This window comes from Alternaria triticimaculans, assembly GCF_023758025.1.
Source record: "Alternaria triticimaculans strain BMP 0046 chromosome Unknown scaffold_9, whole genome shotgun sequence".
NCBI lineage: Eukaryota > Fungi > Ascomycota > Dothideomycetes > Pleosporales > Pleosporaceae > Alternaria > Alternaria triticimaculans.
Genome location: NW_026055966.1, coordinates 307,078 through 329,387, shown reverse-complemented (window position 1 = coordinate 329,387; position 22,310 = coordinate 307,078). Strand labels below are relative to the sequence as shown.

The 22,310-nt window shown below is 52.8% G+C and overlaps 10 protein-coding genes and 1 non-coding gene across 11 annotated transcripts; 8 read left to right on the top strand and 3 right to left on the bottom strand.

Annotated features, from left to right (window-relative positions):
- The first annotated feature begins 497 nt into the window (after positions 1 to 497).
- Positions 498 to 606, top strand: J4E78_006553. The gene has a single exon. It is a non-coding gene; the product is annotated as a tRNA-Glu (tRNA).
- A 579-nt stretch (positions 607 to 1,185) lies between these two features.
- On the bottom strand, positions 1,186 to 2,816 carry J4E78_006552 (uncharacterized protein; the record flags this gene model as incomplete). Its single annotated transcript, XM_049367163.1, has 3 exons — positions 1,186 to 2,496; positions 2,541 to 2,632; positions 2,681 to 2,816. The coding sequence occupies 3 exons, from the start codon at positions 2,814 to 2,816 to the stop codon at positions 1,186 to 1,188; spliced, it is 1,539 nt and encodes a 512-aa protein (XP_049220910.1).
- An 808-nt stretch (positions 2,817 to 3,624) lies between these two features.
- Positions 3,625 to 4,360, top strand: J4E78_006551 (uncharacterized protein; the record flags this gene model as incomplete). Its single annotated transcript, XM_049367162.1, has 3 exons — positions 3,625 to 3,688; positions 3,856 to 4,033; positions 4,081 to 4,360. The coding sequence occupies 3 exons, from the start codon at positions 3,625 to 3,627 to the stop codon at positions 4,358 to 4,360; spliced, it is 522 nt and encodes a 173-aa protein (XP_049220909.1).
- A 565-nt stretch (positions 4,361 to 4,925) lies between these two features.
- Positions 4,926 to 6,090, top strand: J4E78_006550 (uncharacterized protein; the record flags this gene model as incomplete). The annotated part of the gene is made up of 3 exons (XM_049367161.1): positions 4,926 to 4,931; positions 5,082 to 5,313; positions 5,360 to 6,090. 3 exons carry the CDS (start codon positions 4,926 to 4,928, stop codon positions 6,088 to 6,090), a joined length of 969 nt encoding a protein of 322 aa, XP_049220908.1.
- A 263-nt stretch (positions 6,091 to 6,353) lies between these two features.
- On the top strand, positions 6,354 to 7,190 carry J4E78_006549 (uncharacterized protein; the record flags this gene model as incomplete). The annotated part of the gene is made up of 1 exon (XM_049367160.1): positions 6,354 to 7,190. One exon carries the CDS (start codon positions 6,354 to 6,356, stop codon positions 7,188 to 7,190), a length of 837 nt encoding a protein of 278 aa, XP_049220907.1.
- Positions 7,191 to 9,638: 2,448 nt separating this feature from the next.
- J4E78_006548 (uncharacterized protein) lies at positions 9,639 to 10,611 on the top strand (the record flags this gene model as incomplete). The annotated part of the gene is made up of 3 exons (XM_049367159.1): positions 9,639 to 9,978; positions 10,033 to 10,367; positions 10,432 to 10,611. 3 exons carry the CDS (start codon positions 9,639 to 9,641, stop codon positions 10,609 to 10,611), a joined length of 855 nt encoding a protein of 284 aa, XP_049220906.1.
- Positions 10,612 to 10,992: 381 nt separating this feature from the next.
- Positions 10,993 to 11,739, top strand: ERV25 (vesicle coat component; the record flags this gene model as incomplete). Its single annotated transcript, XM_049367158.1, has 2 exons — positions 10,993 to 11,202; positions 11,290 to 11,739. The coding sequence occupies 2 exons, from the start codon at positions 10,993 to 10,995 to the stop codon at positions 11,737 to 11,739; spliced, it is 660 nt and encodes a 219-aa protein (XP_049220905.1).
- A 1,862-nt stretch (positions 11,740 to 13,601) lies between these two features.
- Positions 13,602 to 15,423, bottom strand: J4E78_006546 (uncharacterized protein; the record flags this gene model as incomplete). Its single annotated transcript, XM_049367157.1, has 3 exons — positions 13,602 to 14,367; positions 14,413 to 14,848; positions 14,895 to 15,423. 3 exons carry the CDS (start codon positions 15,421 to 15,423, stop codon positions 13,602 to 13,604), a joined length of 1,731 nt encoding a protein of 576 aa, XP_049220904.1.
- A 1,113-nt stretch (positions 15,424 to 16,536) lies between these two features.
- Positions 16,537 to 17,060, bottom strand: J4E78_006545 (uncharacterized protein; the record flags this gene model as incomplete). The annotated part of the gene is made up of 2 exons (XM_049367156.1): positions 16,537 to 16,743; positions 16,995 to 17,060. The coding sequence occupies 2 exons, from the start codon at positions 17,058 to 17,060 to the stop codon at positions 16,537 to 16,539; spliced, it is 273 nt and encodes a 90-aa protein (XP_049220903.1).
- A 623-nt stretch (positions 17,061 to 17,683) lies between these two features.
- Positions 17,684 to 18,828, top strand: J4E78_006544 (uncharacterized protein; the record flags this gene model as incomplete). Its single annotated transcript, XM_049367155.1, has 3 exons — positions 17,684 to 17,950; positions 18,002 to 18,337; positions 18,391 to 18,828. 3 exons carry the CDS (start codon positions 17,684 to 17,686, stop codon positions 18,826 to 18,828), a joined length of 1,041 nt encoding a protein of 346 aa, XP_049220902.1.
- Positions 18,829 to 19,809: 981 nt separating this feature from the next.
- J4E78_006543 (uncharacterized protein) lies at positions 19,810 to 21,867 on the top strand (the record flags this gene model as incomplete). Its single annotated transcript, XM_049367154.1, has 4 exons — positions 19,810 to 20,707; positions 20,758 to 21,530; positions 21,588 to 21,649; positions 21,699 to 21,867. 4 exons carry the CDS (start codon positions 19,810 to 19,812, stop codon positions 21,865 to 21,867), a joined length of 1,902 nt encoding a protein of 633 aa, XP_049220901.1.
- Between the last annotated feature and the right edge of the window lie 443 nt (positions 21,868 to 22,310).

Below are 22,310 nucleotides of genomic sequence, written 5' to 3'. Positions count from 1 at the left end.
CGCAGGTAATGATTTTCATTTTCGGGTGAACTATTTGCGTCCGGTGGGCGAGTATACAGTCAAAGCTGTTGGTCGAATGAGATAATACATGAACTGTGGTACGAGCTCTCAAGCCAGGAGGTCTTCGCAAGCTGTTCAGATTTCGATCAGAATACAATAGAGATGCCTGGTGTACTTCAGTACGGTACTAGATATCCTGCGTAATCCGAAAGTGTCTTGAGGACCTCCTCGGCCATGCGTCAACAGTGGCTTCGCAAACCACATATAATGTAGTATGCACCTAGGGCGTCTAATAGAATAGATCACGAGTACAGATAGTCTAGCCTCGAGTCTTTGTGGGTCTGTAATACATGGGCTTGATTTGATTCAGTCGATCTTGGTCCAAATTTTCCCTACCCGATTTCCTGACTCGTATCTTTTCAAACTTGTTTCTCAACCACGTCAAGTGCAAACGCCTTTCTTTATATTGTTTTTATCTTGTTCTTCTTCCATCAATTTCCGATATGGTCTAGTGGCTAGGATTTGCCGCTCTCATCGCAGAGTAAGCTCGCAGCCTCACAGCAGCGCAGTGCCGGCAAGGCCCGGGTTCGATTCCCGGTGTCGGAAGCAGTTTCTTTTTGCTATTCTACACTATCTGAACAATCTAGAAACATACTAGATGTGTTTGGTTTAAATAGAATCATTTTTGCCAACTCAACGTACCCACCCACCACCCACACAAGCCTATCACTCTCAACACTCACCCAGACGTTCAGAGCGCCTTTCTCTTACTCTAGCTAATTACTAGTGTATTGGGAAAGAATAGTGGTCGATTACTGTTCGGTTGAAGAAGTGAAAGTGCCGTTTGGCCATGTTGAACCGACGACGACAGTGATATCCAACAGGCCACCTTATCTACTGCCTAACATCCGGAATGCGACTATCTCGCTGAGTCTCAACACTTTGCTTGACCCTCCCCAACTAGATAGAAAGTAATTAGCCACTGCTGGGTCGAAGCTCCGGCAAACCTCGTTGGTGAAGCATCCACCCAAATTGCTACCACACTTGTCTGCCTGCACTGCGCACCCTTTGATCAACGAAAGACGGGCACTTCATTCCATGTCAGACTCGCATCCAATTTTATATCCATCAGCTTCTCTCACAGCATCAATCAATTCATCAAAGGTATCATAATCTACATCGCACTCACGCCAACGCGCCCATCGGGTCCCAAAGTTCCAGCATCTTCGGCTTCTGCTCGAGCACCTTCTTAACCGTCGAGCTGACAACACTAGGATCAACGACCGCCTGGTACACGAACTGATCCATCCAAGCATCGCTCATGACAAAGTAGCCCTTGTCGCCTGCACGCTCACTCCACGAGTTCTCCACCCTCCAGCGTACAGGCTTGCCATCAACAACATGTACAGCCGTCAGCACCATGGCATGCGTCATTTGGCTCTCGCCAGTATGCAGACGCTCCGCCTTGGACATGCCGAGCTTGATGTTGAAGCCGAGCTCGTACTCGAAAAGGTCCGTGTCCATGATTCCCTTGGTGGAATCGGAGTACTTGCCTACATCCGAGCCGAAGAAGACGGGCATGCCTTTCTTTAGCATGGCGATGCAGGCGTCTTTGATAGTCTTCATGTCGACGTTCACATACGTCACTGGTCGGCCGTTCCAGACGTTGCCAAGTCGCTTCACGCTGAGCAGGCGGTTGTAGGGGTTGCGCGGGTCGTTGACAAGCGAGAAGAGCGAGTGCACGTCCGTTCCAGACAGCGCGCGGACGGTCTTGTTGTCGGACAGTTCTTTAGCAAAAGCAGTGGGTCGCGTCTTGACGGTGCAGAAGTTGCCGTCCTTGTCGTAGTACTCCCAGGTGAACGGCTTGGTAGAGCACGGGGGAGGTCCTAGCATCAGTGTCAGGATTAGGTGAATTTCACGCAGCATCTTCTCCTTCTCTCCAGCAATAGTAGCCTTGATCGCGTCTGGCGATGCGTTGCTGGATGCGATAGCACGCAGACGGACGGCATCTTCGCGCAACTTGGTGGTAATCAGACGGTCCATGGTGGATGAGTTGGATGCGTTGAATGAGTCCGGGTACAGCGAGTGGGGTACAAGACCATACTTCTGCACGAGGTTGGCCACCATATCCCACTGGCCACCATCACCGACAGGGCTGGACATTAGCGCCTGCACGATCCGGCTGTCAATCTCCTCGCCCTTCGTATCCAGTATGCTTTCGAGGAAGTAGTTTGCCTTCTCAATCTTGTCCCAGTAGAAGAGGTATGCCTGCGACAGCTGGAACTCGGACAGCTTGTACTTCTTCATGATTGCGACGCGAAAGACGTTGGTCGATGCGAAGAGCCAGCATCTTCCGGATGAGGCTTGGTTTGTGACGGGCGAGCCCTCGAAGGGAATCTTGATGTTGAACTTCTGGGTGTCTGCGATGACAGCGGAGCGAGATGAGAGCACGGCGTTGGCAGAGTTGGAGCTAAGAGCTGCGAGAGCGAGGCGGTTCTACAGAGGTAAGTAGGAGATAGTATAAGAGCTGTGTGTAGTACCTTTGGGTCTTCCATGAGCTCCTTCTCCCACTCTGACACTGACGCGGCAGATACATCTTGTTGGTACTTGACGCCGGGGGTGTATCGAGGTGCTTTGACAGTTAGACTTGATATACCATTCTCAACGTCATGTAACGTACGAGCCTCTCCGCCAACAACGACAAATCCATCCTTCTCGTTCATGGGTCGTTCATCCTTCATGTGGAGCGCCTGGAGTCGCTCCATCAACTTCTCATTAACAGCAGCATCGGACGGTCGTGACTGATTGTTGCCCATGATGAAGATGGGGACAGAACTTGCGGACTATCGTACAGCTCTCGATCAAGAGATAGCTATGTGTTGTAATCTGGGGAAGCTCTGGCTGCCCATCAAGGTGTCGCTCGTTATCGCGCTTATCGGGCGGGAACAACGCGTGCATGGGTCTCGTGGCAGCCCCACTCCGATCAGATGGCTGGCGCGGAAAGTGCCCGCCTCCATACCTTCCACATTCGATCGACGTGCATCGAAGCATGATGCTTACACGCAAGACAGGCTAACTTGTGCACAACTCAGCATGCAGATGCACGTTACTCACGACTGTTGATCGGGTGCTGGAGTCTATCGTTGCCTGACTGCCTCAGCCACAACGCTGCGACCACCGCGCTATTACCGCGTACGAGGCTACCAGCATCGCCTAACGGCCCATCTCCACAGACCCTGAAACTCGTGACAGCCGTTTTGCTTCTTCATCAGGGCAGCGAGTGCCATTATATCACACCAATTTGATCACTTTTAACACGCATCCAACACTTCCATCATCAACCACGCATAGAGGCAATGCTGCAACACCGGCCCCAAACGGCGCGGCTGCTAAAAGAGGGAGATGAAGATGTACAGGGCCGAACGCGTGTTTCATCACGGCGCCGCAAGGCGTTCCCCTGAGCGTACGCATCACAGCCCAGTCAACGCGAGTTCCCGAAATATCGGTGTATCTCGCGCTCAGCCCTGCAAACAGAGACTTATATCCTGGTTTCCTCTTTTTGTTGCGCAAACATTGCACCTAGCCACCGACAAGCAACGATAGTCACCAGCGGCACGATTCACCATGGCGCAACGACCGGTATTTTGGCAGAAGCGCGTTCTCGTGCCCTTCTGGGTGGTGCGAATATGTATCATGCTCTTGATCATTGGAGCAGTAGGCATTTCGCTGAGCAATGTGAAAGAATTGGAAGACGTTATCCAACCCTCAGTCTCGTAAATCGCACCATCAACAGCGCAGACACAAAGCTTACAGCCAGTAGATTGCTCATTGTCATTATACTCTTCAGCTGTATAGTGCTCCTCATCGACATTCTCGCCATCCTGCTCTTCCTTCGCGATGCGCTGAAACCCGGCACTTTCCTCACCATGAACTCGTTCCAGACTGCGTTCTGGGGCGTCGCCTTGATCATGGAGTTTGCGGATATTGGCAAGGGCGGTAGCCCCCTCGGGCTTGGATTCGGCGTCTTTGTATTGTACGTTCAGAGTTCAGGAGGTCGTTTGCAGTACTAACACATCGCAGCCTCAGCTACTTCGGTCTCTTCATCTACTCGGTCATCGGTTATCGTCGCGCGAAGGCAGAGGCCAAACGAGGCCAGTACGCACCGGCGCACAACCCATTCGGGGGTTCCGTACCTGCTCAGGAATCATCTCCGTATAACAGCGCACCCGAATACCAAAATACCGCATACCACTCGCAGACGCAACCTGCTGAGATGAACAACCAGTATCTTCCGCCATACCAGAGCGGTGCTGCGACCGACTACTACCAGCAGCCGGTGAAGCCTGCTCATATCGTATGAGCGAGAGATGGAGATCTTAAGGATCTGGCGAAGTGCAGAGAAATATAGAGCATTTGGATAAGGCGTTCTGGCAATTAGGAGACATTGATACCACGGGTTCCGGATACTTTCACATGTCGACATGCCGCATGAACCTTCATGCGCAGCGGTCCGAACGATTCAGTATTCAATAATGGAAGCATAGTTCTTCGAGGAACGGGCCGTTTGATTACATGCGCGGGATGACATCCATGTGGTCAGTGTGAGGAACGGTTCCTTGAAAATCGATAGACGGATATATGACATATCATGAACCAAACTACTTGCATATCAAAATCCGTGAATGACACCTCAAGCTCCTCACACGTGCGAAAGACTACCGGGCGCTCCTGCCCATTTGAGTGGCTGCAGCCGAGGCGCTAGGGGCGACACCCCCAAAGGCTTGGGAGTGTCTCCGTTTCGGAGGTCAAGAACCACTCACAGCCTCAAAGCCGATGTTTGCAGCATGTCACTACCATGGTCATTTATGCGAGGAGCAATCAGATCGCTGCTACCCGCACGTTGTGACTAGACTGCGGCGTGTGCCATGGCTGTGTTCCTGACCTCTGTTCGCCCGTTCGGCTCGCATAATGCTTGGAACATTAGCGGTGGATCAAGACTGGGGACTCTGTGGCTGGCGTAAGGATAGGTCGGGAGAAGGGTGTTGTTATAAACGTTAGGTGCGCGCTGTTTGCTTGCATAGGTCTCAGGTCGCTCCGTCAAACACATTCGCTTCGTCGTCTTCCATTCGTTATTCAAGATGCGATCCTTCCTACTACTCGCTGCGGCAGTTCCTTTCGCTCAAGCCGTTCGCATCGTTCAGTCAAACGATGACGGCTGGTCAGAGGCAAACCTTCGCACCTTCTTTGACGTCTTGAACTCTGCTGGTCACGAAGTCGTACTGTCTGGTCCCGCTGAGAACCAGTCTGGCAGAGGTTGGTAGTCGAGTCATGGCCATATACACATGCTGACTTATATCAGGATCTTCCGACGCACCCCCGAAAACCGTTGATTCAGACGGTTGCATTCATGCGTCCTGCCCGGGAGGAAGCCCGCCAACCGGCGCAAACGCGACAGACCCTCGCCTAAACTACGTCAACTCGTTCCCGGTCACTTCGATCAAGGAGGGAATCGATGTCACGGCTCCCAAGCTCTGGAACGGCGCAAAGCCTGAACTTGCCCTGACCGGACCGAACGTCGGCAGCAATGTTGCTGTTCAGGTTCCCTTCTCCGGCACAGTCGGCGCCGCTGCATTCGCGGCAAAGACGGCTCAGATCCCAGCCATCGCCTTCTCTGGCGTGACAGGAGATCCTACTGCATGGAACGCACCTACTCCTTTCCACAGCAAGGTCTATGCTGACCTGGCTTTGAACGTTACCACGACCATCATCAATTCTGGAAAGCCATACCTCCCAGCAAACTCCTTCCTGAATGTCAACTTCCCCGCTGTATCCGAAACCAAGTGCAGCGACCCCAGCCAGTTCAAGTACATCTTTACTCGCATCAACACCGGTCTCCTGAGCGCTCGCGATGCAGAATGGTGCGGTAGCACGCGCCTGCCGTGGGAGGCGGATGTCATCTTGATCCGAGGAAGCGATTGCTACGTTACCATTAGCCCTGGCGATGCAAACGACAAGACGACTATGAACGATGCTGCGGTTCAGACTGAGATCATCAACAAGCTCAAGCCGATCCTTTCGTGCTTGCCTTAAGCTGGGAATAATTATTGGGATGGCTGAGCATGAAGCTTTTATGATGTACATAATACTGTGGGGGATAATGCCACTTCAGAGAATACCCTCCAATCCGTCCTTCATCGTGACGTAACCACTATAACGACCCTAATGAAGTAACCGAAGTGAAAACACGTGAGGCTGATGAGTCATCGTTAATCTAGGGTGAAGGTAGGCGTAGTCTTACATTCCAACAGCCAATACAGCCAACCTACAAGATTCTCAACACCAATACCGAAACCATGTCAGACCGCAATGACGTCGAGACACCACGAACACCGCGCGCCGATAAACCCTTATCACTCGCAGCGCGCATGAAATCATACGAAGCACACTTCGACCAAACCCTCCCACTCGACAAACCAATCATTCTCCGCCTGGATGGTCATGGCTTCTCACGCTTTACCTCCCATTTCGCGCGTCCATTTGACGAGCGCATACACACCGCAATAATATCGACCTGCGCCGATCTCCTCCATTTCTTCCCCCGAGCCACAGTCGCGTACACGCAATCCGACGAGATCACCCTAGTCTTCCCAGAAGGCGTGCAAAGTTTCAACGAGCGAGTACAAAAGCTATGTAGTCTAAGTGCTAGCTACTGCTCCGTGAAATTCAACAAGCATCTCACTGATGCTCTGAAGACGATGCCTGAGCCGGAGGTTAAAGGCGACGTGGAAGAAGTGCTTGGGACGGCACATTTCGATGCGAGGTTCTCCCCTGTGCCTGACATAGCAGAGGCGCTTAATAACCTTATTTGGCGCTGTCGCAATGATGCTGTGAGGAATTCTGTTTCTGCTTTTGCGAGGACTATGTATTCGACTAAGGAGATGAATGGGAAGAAGACGAAGGATCTTGTTAGTATGATGCTAGAGGAGAAGGGTGTTAGGTTTGAGGAAGCGGTGCCGAAGTGGGCGATAGAAGGATGCTTGATAAAGAGAGAGCGGTATGAACATGAGGGTGTGAATTTGAAGACTGGGGAGGTTGAGAAGACGTTTCGAACGAGGACGCGGGTGGAGGAGAGGGGTATTCGCGAATTTGGAGATGAGGGGTTGAAGTTGGTGACAAGTAGGTATTGGTAAAGTAACTTCGTGAACTTGTTGCTCTTCTGCGCGGCAGCCAGGCTGCGACAATAGCCACAGCGATCAAACGTCACATGCAACCCACTCGTATGTGTGCTTTCCTTAATCCTTTCTTAGTTGATATTGAATCCGCGAAGAATAAAGGTATACAGCTGCGTACAATTATTACAGTGTGTTTGCGTTGCGATAATATAACGTGTTGCTCAACCGCTCCATTTGGCGTTCCCAGACCAGCGCAATTAAAAAATAAAAAAATAAAATAAAATGAAACAGAAAGACGTGAGTCACACACGCAACTCATACCTGATCTCCTCATGCGTAGAATGCTGCAAAAAAAGAAGTTGGGGCCTGACCGGGATTCGACTAGACGCTATTAGTTTGCATTCGGTTTCGAATCTTAATGGGTGAACTTACACCCGGGGCCTCCTGCAGAATAGGCTTATCACGGTCACGTGATTTCCCAAAGCAGGAATCATACCACTAGACCATCAGGCCGATGGATCTCTTGAAGAGATGATTGATGGAAGGTTGTGATTTTGGTAGGTTTATATTGCGAGTTTTGAAATAAAGGGGCTGCGCCGAGAATTGGCGCATTAGCGTTCCGAAGCGAGACATGCTGCATCTACCCCACCTTAGTCCACTAGTCTCACTATCTTGCCCCTCGGATTTGACCCAAGAATATTGGATATTGCATTTTCATGTTTCCACCGCGACTCGTTTTTGCTCGACACACTTAGGACCCCAAGAAACTTTCCGATGCACTCGATATAGAGCCTCAACACCGCATTCATGATCTGGATGTCTAGAGCCTGCGTTGTCAATTTAGTGATCGCACTTGAGAACAGTCATGGGGTAGCAGCAATATGAAATCATAAGAAAGTGCAACACTGAAGCACAGCATGCGAGAATGTTTACAATTTCAAGACCAACTGTGCGCCGTAAAAGCATGTACAGTATCATGAGCATCGATTCAGGTTCCGTGGCATTTGATCGGCCTCCTAGGATCCAAAGAGGTTCTCATCCCTCCAAAAAATGGAAATTTGCTCAGACAAAACATCAGAGTGTGTAGAATCACATCGTGGTATCAACCATAAGATAAGCGGCAGAAACATGGGTGTAACGAGAGAATAGCCATCTCGACTAGAGAAGTTCTTGGAACTGTCACTTGGTCCGCAAACACTAATCTGCCAGAATAGATGCAATGAGTATTTGCACACACGCCGCATGTGATGGATGCAGAAAGCGTTCGTGCCTCATAGTTAAAAGCTTTATCACTGCCTAGAAACACTGCAATATTTGATTAAAAGCTTTGCGGATTGCGCAAAAATGGCGCGTTTTGCCTCCAACCATTCATTATTACACCGTCATACTCATGTATCTAGCAACCCGTAGGTTCAGGTCAAGCTTGCTTAGATAGCAACGGTATGATTTGTGTAGCGCGTTGTGTTGCATTGTGCAAGTACGTGTGCTTCTCAACTGAGTAAGCCCGGTCAACCAAATCACGATGTGATCGCTTCTCGAGCTGTCCAGGACATTCTATCGTGAAAAGTGAATCCTGCAATGCAAGGACCGCTGCGAAAGCCTGACGTGAATCCCATGGCAAAGTGGAGTATTTTCTCCACTGCGACCACTACCACGGCCGTGCATGCTGCGCAGTCAGGCTCTTATCATGGGAAAATGAAAACTTCTCCATCTTAGATAACGCATCAAGGCACAAAATTCCCATGTTCGCTCAGAATGATGTACCTCTGGCGTGTTGGCGACACTATCCGCGACCAATCACCACAACTACCACCCAGCCCTGTGTCTCCACAGCCCCGCATTCCGGATACCGGTTGGGAACAGGCGCGACCCACTCAGACCACGCAGGCCAGCCGTGCCTGCAGGTGCCAACATCGTGAGATTGATGCTCGTACGTCTGTGTGGCAAGCCCAGTAAGCTAATCGTTACTAAATCTTATGCCGTGTCTCGGTCACGCGCCTAGCATCAAGCTTTTGCCCTGCTCGTCTGCAGCGGCGTTCATCTAGGGTCTCAACGAATCGTGCGGCTGGGTCGCCGCGGAAGTCACGATGCTTTGTCGGTCAGCCAAGGTGAAGGAAGGGGAGGTACGCGTATGAGCTGCAATTACATCATGCCTGTGTGACATATACATGTCAGCACAGGAGCGCCCTGGCTTGTCGCTCAACATTGTGTTTCCTCTCGTCTTGTCTTCTTACTTTCGACTGTCAGTCTGCAAACACACAACATCAGTCATGGCAGCTTTTCGGTCTTCGAGAATGTTGCTTCGACGTTTCGCGCGCCCAGCGCCACCTGCGTTTCGACTTCAGCCTTGCACGACCCCTCTTCAGCGTCGAGGTCTCGCTTCACACCAAGACGCAACCTATCCTCAAGTTCCATACGAAAAACATGAGACTGTTGGAGAGAAGCGTTTTAGCCAATTCGACCTCGATGGAAAAGTGTTCGTGGTTACAGGTGCAGCATGCCGTCCTCCTCCCATCTCTAGAGCAACAATATGCTTTTGTAACCCGTGTTAACGTATCAACAGGTGGAGGTCGTGGATTAGGACTCTGCATGGCTGAAGGTCTCGTGGAGGCTGGCGGCAAGGTGCATTGTCTCGATCGGTTACCGGAACCCCCTCAAGCATTCCAAGAGGCTCAGGGCCGTCTCAAGAGCAACATCGGTGCGAGTCTGCAGTACCATAGGGTGGACGTTACAGACGAGCAGGCGATGCGGAAGTGCATCGGCGGTATTGCGTCGGAGCACCAACGGCTCGATGGTCTCATTGCAGGTAAGAGGATTTACAGACATACTGAAAGCCGCATACTGACCAGCCCTTCTCCAGCTGCCGGCATCCAGCAAGTCACACCCGCGCTCGATTTCAAGAAGGAAGACATCGCAAAGATGCTCGATGTCAACTACACTGGCGTGTTCCTAGCAGCTCGAGAATGCGCCCGTCAGATGATGGAATACAAGATCCAAGGCTCGATCTGCCTGGTCGCAAGCATGAGTGGTACCATTGCCAACCGAGGCTTCATCGCGCCCGTTTACAACTCATCCAAGGCGGCGGTGGTGCAGCTGGCACGGAACTTGGCCATGGAGTGGGGAAGGAAGAATCCAGATGGCTCAGGCGGTATCCGAGTAAACTCTCTGAGTCCGGGTCATATCGTTACACCGATGGTTAGTAATATCCATTTACGAACTGTATGTGAGACAAATACTGACTTCGTACACTCATCTTTAGGTGCAAGCCAACTTCGACAAGGGCGAGGCCAGCCGCGAGGAATGGGAGAACAACAGCATGTTGGGCAGGCTCAGCACTCCTGAGGAGTACAAGGCTGCGGGACTGTTCATGTTGAGCAAGGCCAGCAGCTACATGACTGGGCACGATCTGAAGCTGGATGGCGGTACTACCGCTTGGTAAGAAGGCTGTTGTCGTACTGTAGGATATGTCTTTTGAGCGTTCTCAGCGACGGGTTGGCGTTGATATGGGTTAACGCCGTTACGAAATAGTCTAGTTGCGATAAGCTTTCTAAAACTGCATCATCAGACTTCTGTCAAGTTAGCGCGAATATGTGGTCGTCTCAACATATCGAAGCTGGAAGAGTGATGGCGAGACACGCTCCTCCCAGTCGCTGTTCTGGTTCAGGGTCCGCACGCGCCTTCCCCACTCCGCGCTAGCTTACAATCGGACCATCTGTCCTTCCGCGCGGTCTTGCGACAGCTGTACAATTCGCGGAGCCACCAAGAGGGCAACAACTCGAGTCCGCAAGCGCTGCAGCTCTCCACACATCCCCAATCCAGCATGGACCGGTTAGCACGTCTTCTCAGCTGCGTGCTGCTGGCAATCCTCCCCCTCGCCGCGGCCCTGAAATTCGACCTCCACCCGGTCGCACCACACGACTCGGCCAAGTACGAGCGATGCGTTAGGAACTTTGTTGCCAAAGACCAGTTGGTGGTTGTCACGGCGATTCTGGATGGATACCGCGGAGATGGACAGAGAGTGGATATGCATGTACGTTGCAATTCCAGCGCCATGTCAACAAACCAGCATCATGCGAGCATTGTACTGTGAGAAGACGTTACTGACAGCGACAAAAAGATCCGCGACGCAATGGGCAACGACTACCACCGCCCCAAAGACGTAGTGGGCGAGAACCGCTACGCCTTCACCTCGCACGCCGACTCAGCCTTCGACGTATGTTTCGAGAACATCTTCACCTCGTCCGGCTCGTCCAAGAACATCGCACCCCGCCACGTTGAGCTCGACATTGACATTGGCGCCGACGCCAAGGACTGGAACGCCATCCAAGCCGTCGACAAGCTGAAGCCCGTAGAAGCTGAACTCAGGCGGATCGAGGAGACGGTTGGCGAGATTGTCACCGAGATGGATTACCTGAGGAGTCGTGAGCAGAAGCTGCGTGATACCAATGAGAGCACCAATGAGAGGGTCAAGTGGTTTGCGCTGGGCACGATGGGTATGTTGGTTGGATTGGGGGCTTGGCAGGTTGTGTACCTCCGCGCCTACTTCAGAAGCAAGCATCTCATCTAGAGATGTGGAGTGGAGAGGAAGACTTGGAATATGGTCGTTTTGGTTAAGAAAGAGACGTCAGGTACGGATGGCATGGATACGAGTACGGAGCGTTATGGCCTGCATACTTCACACACGACTGGAGCGGCGTTGGTAGGACATATCCAGATTTCAAAACATGTTTACAATCGTCCAAGACGCCTTCGAAGCCCATGTCTCAACTCCTACTTCCCCTTTGCTGGTAATCTTCCCACAACGCCACTGGCGTCCTTTCCTTCTCCACAGCCCTAACACCTACTACCCATCCTACGCCTCTCACCAACCCCAACAAAACCAGTATAATAACCCATTCCAACCACCCCTCCACCTTCCTATTCCACCGCCCCAACCAAGACAGCTCCGGCAATCTATCTCTAACCCTTAGATAAACGTCAATCGGCAACGGCCACCAGTCCCTCCCCTCCCCCAACATATTCCTCAATCCCAGCACCACAGGCCAATTATCCAACTCCCAAAACACATTCCACAGCTGAAACTCTACCCACCAACGCCCCAGCACCCATCGCGCAAAATGCTGAAGCGGAGGCAGTGTCGTGTTAGACGGTGCCTGAATAACGCCATTCAAATTCCAGAAGAAAAGCGCTTTCGCCCCATCCACCGGATCCGTCCATTCCTCCACCACAACCTCGGCGTCGATATCCGCCGGAAAGCGTGGTGTGACACACGATGGTCTGTGTTTCGCCAGATACTCTCTCGCTCTACCCCAGTTATGCCGTGCGTACTTGGGGATCTGGATGACTAGTCCGGGTTCAGTCTTGTAACTGCCGTAAACGGCTACCTCGCCACCGGCTGCAGCGCTCAGTATCCTGGTTTGCCCGTCTAGGTACACGAAGATGGAGCCGCGGACGAGGTGTAAGTGTTCTGTGTGAAGGGTGTGGAAGTGGAGGCCTGATGTCCATTTTGAGTAGCGGGGCAGGGAGATTGTGGTTTTGGAGGTGGATTGAGTGGGAGAGGGAGGGGAGACGGGGATGTGGTAGGTTACTGCGGAGGGCCCTGGGCGGATGACAGGTTGGGTTCCTGGGGGAGGAGGGTCTAGGACTGTAGGGGACGGGACGGGTTTAGAGCGATAGGAACGCCTGGGCATCTCGGCTGGATTTGCAGCGTTGCGTGGTATATGTTGAGTGCTTGAATGGAGACCAGAGAAGAGGTGATGGAAAGGGGGATGCAGTCTCGAGTTATGCTACGTGCAGTGTATTTTCTGTGGAATGGTTCAAGTCGAGGCCCTGAGAGGGCTGTTGCGCGGTGCAGTGAGGTAGCTATATAACATGTATGTAGAGATATGGTCTGGCTGCCTAAGCATACTGTGCCGTAATAAGCATGGGGCGGCTGACGTTCGCTAGGTACCTGGGTACTATGAGACAAGCGGAACCAGTCCGCACCTGTATCGACATGTAAGCTACTGTACAGAGCTCTAGCGTACCACAGTCCAAGTCGCGTTCTCGACAACGGCGCAAGCATAATAGTATTTATGTTTAGATTGATGTTAGTATGTGGTAGTAGTGGTAATGCTTGTACAAAGCTGTTGATAACACAAACGCCTCCATTCATCCCATCCATGTTCCCTCCAAAAGCTCTAAGGCAACAATGCCGTACATATGATATATCCAATACGCCAGGATACATATCTCATCAGTCAGACGCCGCGATAAGTATAAGCAGGACACCGCTCCTTTATCTAACCAAGTCGCCATGCTAGAACGATCAAGAAAGAAGCAGCAGTAGCAGTAGTAACCAAGCAAGAGAGGTAAGCTATGCATTTGAACGCCGGAAAACAGTATTCAAAAAGGAGGAAGAAAGAGAGAGTTTAGAGGTAAGCAGGTGAGTTACTCGCTGTCCCCCTCAATCTCCTCTTCTTTGCCACCAGCAGTAATGGCAATGCGCTTCTTGGGCTCGCCCCACATTTGCTGTCGAACCTTCTTCTTCTGGTCGTCTCTGAGAGTCTTCAAAAACCCATATGTACCCGTCAGGTCGTTCAACTGCTGGTCCAAACCAAAGCTGTTGCTCTGCGCAGCGCGGATGAGAGGACTGATGAGGTTCTTGCGTGCTTTGTCTAGCTGGTCTCTGACGGAATGGATAATTTGGATATGCACTTTGAGCTCGGATTTGTTGATGAGGGTTGATGCGCGCACGTCTTTGAGTAGCTTGAGATTCTTCTCGTACTTTTTAATCTTCATCTTGTTGTTGATGGAGGTGCGCCACATGGAAGCGAGGAACTCGTCTTTGCGGTTTGCGAGCGAGTCTTCTTCTTTGGCGACGGAGCGGTGGAGGTTGTGGAATTGGCGGTCTACACTCTCGAAGAGTTGGAAGAGGACGTCTGCGCGCGCGAGCTCATTTGCAATGTTCTCCTCGAGTGTGGTTAGGAGGTAGTCGAACGTGCGCTGCAGGGTAGCTTTCGACCGCTGTTGTGTAGTGTGTCCAAGGATATCGTTGACAACACGGCCAACGGCTGTAGCCTCGCCGTTGCGCTCAAGCAGGCCAATCGCGTTGAGGCCGCCGTGGACATTGTCGATGACTGTGTCAATCATGCCAACCTTTGGACCTTGAATACTTGCTAGCTCTCGCTTGGCCCATTCCATAGTAATGAGGATGCTACAGTTATCAGTAGGTGTACGAGGTCAAGAAGGCTATACCTACGAGTCCATGTCGCCATCTACGTTGGTAAAGAAGCTGGTAATCTTCTCGGATAGGATCCTAAGACTATCGCCTAGGTCGTCTAGCTGATCGATGATAACAGGCGACGCAGACATGTTAGTTGCGCGGACGCTCTCTCCCAGGTCTTGCACGGCGATACTGGCGTCTGCGAGCTCGCGCGACCGTGGAATGACACTCTCTGAAGCGTATAGCAAAGGCTCAAACTGTTTCGCCATGCTGGCGACGTTTGCGACATCAGGAATAAGACTGGCTTGCCAGGGATGCAGCAATAGGTAAGACATTAAAAGAGTGGCGACAGTAAAGATGAGGTTGGCTCTTGACCTCGTAAAGATGTGAAGGCCACTCGCGAAAGTGGTGATTGTGTCTTCGATGGGCGCTGTGCGGAACTTAGCTTCTCCTCTGTACGCAAAGCGCATGACTATGGCTGTCAGTATACACAGCGCGCATTGGGTCTCACTACTTACAGCCCTCGACTGGCCCTCCGTCGTCGTGTTGCGACAACGTCGACTCGGTCCCCGCCAATGCGCCCGCGCTCGGTTGCGGCTCCTCCTCCGGGCTCTGTAGTCGCGACGCGATGTTGGTCGACATGTATCTCTGCTCCTCCTCGGGAATGGGTTCGGGGCTGGTGCGCGGTGTTTGCTTGTAGGGCGACTCGGGCAGTGGTATGCGCGAGGGTGTGACGTCGCGATCGGTGCGGTACTCAAACGGCGACTTGGACGGGCTGTTGCGCATGGCGCTTTCACCGAGCAGCGACTTTCTGTACCAGTGATTGCTAGATTGCGACTTCTGCCATGCTGGTGGCGCCCACGGCCCGTCCGACTCGGTTTCACTGTCTACCTCGTCCTGGGGCACGCTCCAGCGCGACGAATGCATGTTGGAGCGGCCGCTGTAGGCCGAGTGCATGCTGCGCTCCGGGTCGAAGGCTTCGAGCGACGCGCTCAGCGACGGGATGTCGTGCTCGTATAAGCTCCCGCGATCGGTTGTGTCCATCATGGTTTGCGCGCAGTCGCTGGTGGCGGAGGAATGGGAGGAATGGGCGGAATGGGAAGGCTGGTTCGCCGTCTCAGCTATGCGGTACTACGGGCGTGTCGAGGCTCTGGCGGGCACATGGGAGTACCCTTGTGACGCGTGAATAGGCAGGAACGGTGCAGGTGGTGGGTGCCTAGCGCTTTGGTCAAGACAGAGTCGAGAGGGAATGCGATCATGGTGGAGGAGCCCACAGAGAGTCCCCGTATACCGCCGATAAGCTAGCCCGCCTATGCGAGCGCATCTAATCGCCCGTGTGCTGTCCAGGGCTGCAGTGGGGTGAAACGGAGTGGCTGGGAGCTGAGTCTTGATTGGCTGTGGTCCATCCGGGCTAGTGCGGGGAAAGCGCGACCGCGACCCCGTGACGCCCTGCAGCACGCATTCCGTACCCTTGCAGCCCACCATGCCCGTCCGAGTGGTGACGATAACATTAAGCAGTAAGCCCTTGGTCTTTGCGTCCTCAAGCTTTCGAGTAGAGTCCAACATCACTCATCGCGGAGGGTGCGCATTGCGGAGTTGCTGTCCTCCGATTGGCTGTCATCGCTGTGGAGCAACACTGCGGGACGGGGGCGAGCGACTGACTTACATGATATGCACCATACTGGGTACTAGCTCCATCTAAGGTGGCAGTGACCAATGAGCAATGTCCGACGATCAATGCAAAGGAAGAGTGCAGTCAAGCAAGAAACAAACCTGTCGCCAGTTCTAGATGGGCACAGGTGGGGACAGCTGAAATAGACGCGCAAATGGAGGCAAAAGCAATGCGATCTCAAGGATGCAAGGTGTATACATCGACTTGGAATGTTTTCCGGCCAAAACCATCCGACAGCCTGGAGCTAATCGATAACTTCTACATTGAAGTTAAGCTAATACAAAACACACCGACTTCCTCCGGCTACCTCATATCCAACAAGTCTGAAATTTGATCATGACGGCCGTCTGCAGCGGAGCAACGAGACGGCAGACCGGCTGCCCAGGAACAACTTTGGGCAGTTCAACGGGCAGCTTGATTGGCCCATCGGCATTGCCATGGTCGACCAGCAGTGCTTGCGGAAAATTAAGCTTGATACCGGATTCCTGCTAGAAGTAGTGTGGAACGGCTGGATGGGTGGCCCTTCCATCGACGACCTTTTCGAATGTGACGTTTGTACTATTCTTTCCGTATACGATGAAACCGATGATGTTGTGCACCTTGCATTCGGTTCCTTTATTCTCCTTGTTGCGGCTGTTGTGGTCTTTGGTGTGATTTGTCTCGACCTTGACTTTCTTGAAGAAGTCCGAGACCTGCTTAACTATACAGTGTCAACTTCTTCGACGGTAATCTGATACGTGTTCCCCAGACGAGCATTGGCCAGACCGATTTCCTCGTTATCTGTTGGCGGAGGAAAACGATCACTACCTTTGGGATTGTATATAACAGTGTATTCCAAGTCGAGTTTCAACTTGGCTAGAGACGCAACCTTGGAAGGTTCTTGTTCCAGTCGGTGGCAATATTGGCTGCTGAGAAAGGCGGCATACTTAAAAGGTATTCGATCAACCGCCTCTTCTGTCCATATCGTTCTCGAGCTTGGTGACTTGGGCATTGGGCTGCCGGAACTGGCCATTGCTGCGTGTGTTAGCTTGATTTCTGTGTTTTGACTGATTTTGATATATGCGTGGCGACTACAGAGGTATAGATACCGTTGAAAAGATATTCTTGTATATGCATGGTAATGGATCGAATTGATACAAGTGACTTGAGTGATAGGGACTGGAAGAGACAAAGCGTAAGATATTTGTGACGAGATCGTAACTGCTACAAGAGCAATGGAGTGACAGGCAACTGAGACCAGAGCTCGTTCGTGATAGGCTCAACCGGAAGCCCAGCTACAAATGGCCACGACTTTCGTCTCACCGGTTCTTTTCTCCCTTGTGTAACGCTCTCTACGAATCAGCTCGTTCGGCAGAAGTCGGAACCCAAACTGCACTCTGAAGGCATACGCTGTATTATACAGCGAATTACTGCACAGTATAAGATATTGAAGGTCTCCAGGGGATGTTTTAGGCGTAGGCGCATGCGTTGCATCTTAGATCCGGCAACATCAAATTATGGTGGTGAGTTGCCGAACACGTTGGGTTGATCTGGGGTAAAGGCAAACTGCGCACGGACGCTGTAGCGCGACATCGGCTTGAATATTCGGCGTCACTTTGCAAGAACATCACCAAGCCAACTCCACAACACATCACAATGCCGCCACGATTAAACGTCCCCGCGATCACGCGCTCGATCGCGTTCCGGCCAAGGCCTCAGGCTCAATGGCCTGCTCGGTCAGCGCTTCGAATGGCGCCGTCGCAATGCCGCCTCTACTCGGATCAAACCAAGCCTCCCGCCGCCGACCGATCGAAGCGAGAGGACGCAAAGCCGATTGAACATGTCTCGGAAGAAGCAGCCTCGATGGCCAAGACAATGGGAGAGGACGGGCCCGACCTCAACCAGGGCACGCCAATTGAAGATGTGGGGTCATCCACAGCAAACATGGCAAGGCGAAGGCTGACAGTGTACTAGGTAGTCAAGGGAGACAAAGAGGCGCAACAGAACCTGCCCAAGGTGATGCAGGACAAGCTCAACTCGCAAAAGCCCAAGACGACACCAAACATGGCACCCAAGGGCTCGCGGCCCTATTCGACGATGACGACACAGCCTAGTGGGAACAGCGGCGTGGACATGGGTCTCGTAGACTTCCAGGCTGCCTCAAAAGCACCAACGACCCCAGGACTCAAGTATGAGATGCCCACTCTGCCGCTGCCCAAGGACGGCCATGTCAAGCATCGCCACGACCCCGTAGTCGACCAGGTCACCAATCTGCTCATGCGACACGGCAAGAAGAGCGTTGCGGAGCGAGTAGGTCAGCCAGCCTTGAATCACAGCCTACAAACAACTGACTTGAATTGCAGAACATGGCGCTGATCCTGCAACACCTTCGGACATCACCGGTTCCCACTATTAACCCAGCACGACCTCTGCTTCCTGGCGCGCCACCACCATCGCATCTACCCCTCAACCCTGTGCTTTACCTCACTCTCGCCATTGACTCTGTCTCGCCTCTGATGCGTATCCGAAGTCAGCGTGGCGCTGCTGGAGGTGGTGTTGCCCTTCAGATCCCGGTTCCGCTGGGTCAAAGGCAACGGCGACGTTCAGCTATCCAGTGGATCCTGGCCGCCGCTTCTAAGCGAAGAAATATGGGCAGTGGAAAAAGCAGCTTTGCCCAGCGTATTGCGCAGGAGCTCATTGCTGTAGTACAGGGCACGAGCGGCATCTGGGACAGGCGCAATGCTATCCACAAGCTTGGTGTTGCTGCACGAGCTAACATTGTTCTGCCCAGGAAGAGGTAGACTGCTGTTAGTTAGGGAGCCTCCATGTATAATATATTTATTGATGCCTGCACTCGTATGCATCTCTTTTCGCCTTACGTCGGTTGATTCGGGAATGATGAGGTAACTTTCATTGTTCTTTTGGCTAGATCGCAGGAAGCTCCACATGAGAATCCATGGATGGAGCGACTGCCAACGCAGCACAGCCACACCCTGGGCTGCTTCACTAATCGCCAAGCATCATATGAAAGATGCGCGCTGCTGTTGAACTGCTCAGATATGCGTGCGCCTTGATAAACCAAGACTAAGAAGAACCTATCGCAAAGGCTTTCAATATCCACGCGTTGCTGCCTATCCATATCAAAGCAGCCACTCGTCCCTGCGTCAGCGGCGTGGCAGTCTCTGGTGATCTTCGCCTGCCAAGCGCTGCCAAATCGCCAGATGTTGAGGGAGGGGTTTCATGCCCACTTCGCATCGCCTGGACCAAGAGCACCCGCGACCATCGACGCGCGCTGACTGTTCGTGCATAGCTTCACCGTCTGCTGCTCGCGCTTTGACTTCCACATGTCGTCCGCCTCCATCAACCTGCTAGGGAACAACTTGTTCTCCGACAGCGGTTAGCTACACTGTATACTACGGTTCGGCCCGCCATCGCTTTCAGCTACTGCCAGCTGCTACAGTCTTTGGAATTGCTACCCCACCGCTGCTATTAGTCCATCCCATCACGCGCTCACCCCACATCTTTCCAGACGACTGCGCTCGGGACTGCATCGCTGCTATTTGTAGCCCCTTCACCCGACAGCACACAGCACCGCCTATGATGCCATAGCGCGACGCCAATTGATACCTTAATCACTTCTGCTACCCCGCGAGCACGACCGCGTTCCACTACCAAACTTCCACTTCGACCAGCCGCCAGCCTCACTCACTTGCTCCACAAACTCCACAGCCCGCACTCCACACGCGACTCCGTGTCTTCTCGTCCAGTTGCACACCGCCACCATGGCGTCACTCGAAGCTGCTATTGACGAGGAAATGAGAGAGGTCGTCAAGATTCTCGAAGGCAACCAAAAGCCCGGCGCACGACGCGCAGAGAGCCCAGCTGCGCGCGCGCAAAGTCCTGGCTCCGCTGCCTCGCCCATTCGCAGCATGCTGGACGTCGACTCGCCGGCCCAGCGTAGGAGCTCCAGCCGAGGCAGCACTGGTATCCCCTTCGCCATGCCCTCGTCACCGCGTCGCGTGAACCCCGAATCGGCGTACAAGTTCGAAATGCTGCCCTCCATCGACGCACATGCCATGCCTAAGCGAGTCTCGCAGGGTGGCAAGCTGGATGCCGCTGCGAAGCCGCGTGCCATGTCCTCCGTCTATGGCAACTCCAGCGGCTTCCTGGGCAATTCCAGGGACAGGCACAACTCCGCGAGTGGGCCTTTGGGCAGATCCAAGTCTGGCTCTCCGGGGCCAGGCCGATCTGCCTCCCCAGTAACGCGCATGGCCAACCCGACGCCAGCCGCACCAACATCGAACAACACTTTCGTCACAGACTCGGGCAAGCGCATTGACATGGACAAGGCATATCGCAAACTGAACGACTCTGCTTTGGCGCAGTCTGAGGGCGGATTGGCCTCACTACCGAATCGCAAGGGTGTTGATCCCGTCAAGGGCACTGCCACTGCGCCCGGTGGGGGCGTGCGCCTGGCGACAGACGACGACGGCGAAGATAGTGCTGCTGTCGAGAGTAGTGACAATGCTTCGGATAGTTCAGATTGGGAAGATGGGTGGAACAAAACCAAGGAGAGAAAACGAGGCAGGCAGCGGTCGAGAAAGTCGTCTGGAGGTACCGACAGCATGGGCAGAGAAGTCATCACTGCTAAGAGCCTGCTGGCTGCTGCCGAGCAAGAGCGTAAGTGTTGCAAACAAGATCGACTTGTACATCTCACTAACTCCACACAGGGCGAGATGTCGCCGTTTCCTACAAAGTACGATCATTACTAGACCCCAACATAAACATTACTGGCCCCAACGGGGAGAGGATATCGAGGAAGGCTTCGTCGGGAGTGGTACATCCCCATACCAGTTTTGACCAGGGCGGGTCTGGTCTTTCGACCCCAGTTCATTCAGACCACGAGGATGAGCTTGCCGAGATCAAATCAGCCCAGCAGCTTTCGCTGAACATCTCACCTATCCAATCCAGCCCAGAGGCCCACCGCTGTGTTCGACAAATAATCCGGGGCGACTACGTTCAGTTTGCTGAAGACGCGAAGAACGGATTGAGAAGACAGCGTGTGTATCTGGTGTCTACTGATTTAAGTGACGAAGCAGCCTATGCTTTGGAGTGGACCATCGGCACCGTTTTGCGAGATGGCGACACTCTACTCGCCGTCTATGCCGTCGATGAGGAAACTGGAGTCGCAACCACGGATGCTTCAGGTGCACCTATCAGTCAAGGTACTACCGGACGGCAGGAATCTGATCATCTCAAACGGACGCTGTCGAACCATGACGGGTTGCCAGCCACAAGACCTGGCTTCTCCGCGCTATCCAGCTCCATAATGGCTACCGAGGCCAACGTGAAAAATATGGGAAAGGCGGAGAAAGACAGGTACCAGGCATGCGTAGAGGTGTCGGACCGGTGCGTCAAGCTGCTAAGGAAGACCCGGCTGCAAGTGCGTGCCGTCGTTGAGGTGTTTCACTGCAAGAGCCCCAAGCACATGATTACTGAAGTGGTAAGATTTTGATCTGGCATCTAGTATTGGAGCGGTTTGCTGACAGTCGTTGAATAGATTGACTTCTTGGAACCTACCCTGGTGATCCTGGGGTCGCGAGGCCGCAACGCGTTGAAAGGGTGAGCTGATCTTTACAAATATTACGCGCGCAATTTCTAACTACGGCAGTGTTCTTCTCGGATCGTTCAGTAACTACCTTGTAACCAAGTCGTCGGTACCAGTCATGGTTGCACGGAAACGGCTCCGGAAACACAGCAAATACAAACGGCAGAACGTTCGGATGTCGAACGTGATCGCAGGCTCCAATGACAGGCTCGCAAATGCAAAGATCGATTGATGCCCGTTTGGAAATTTGTCAATTCGCGTTTTGGGGGGTGTTTTGGTCCGGCGGGTGGCTGCCATCGCAAGCCTGAGATTTGAGTTTCCAAAACGTGAGCGGTTTGGCCGGCAGCATCACGTGCCTGGCTTGGTAATGGCTGGAGTCTGGGTTCTGTTTCTCACAACACATGTATCTCTACACAGATCGGGGAGTCAATCTCGTGCCGCGAGTCTATTTATATCCAGATCGTGCTCAGGCACAGCATGCTTCAGCATCCTTCCGCGCTGGGACGATCCATGGTAGGGCTTAGCCTCTCCATGACTTGACCGTTCGACTTCGTATGTCTGCTGCATCATGATCACTCTTCGCTAGAACAAGTTTGTCCGGAAAATTACGTACCGTGTGAAATTGCAGGACGATGCATACCATATTGCTTTTTTCCTTCTAGAACTTCTAGCGCG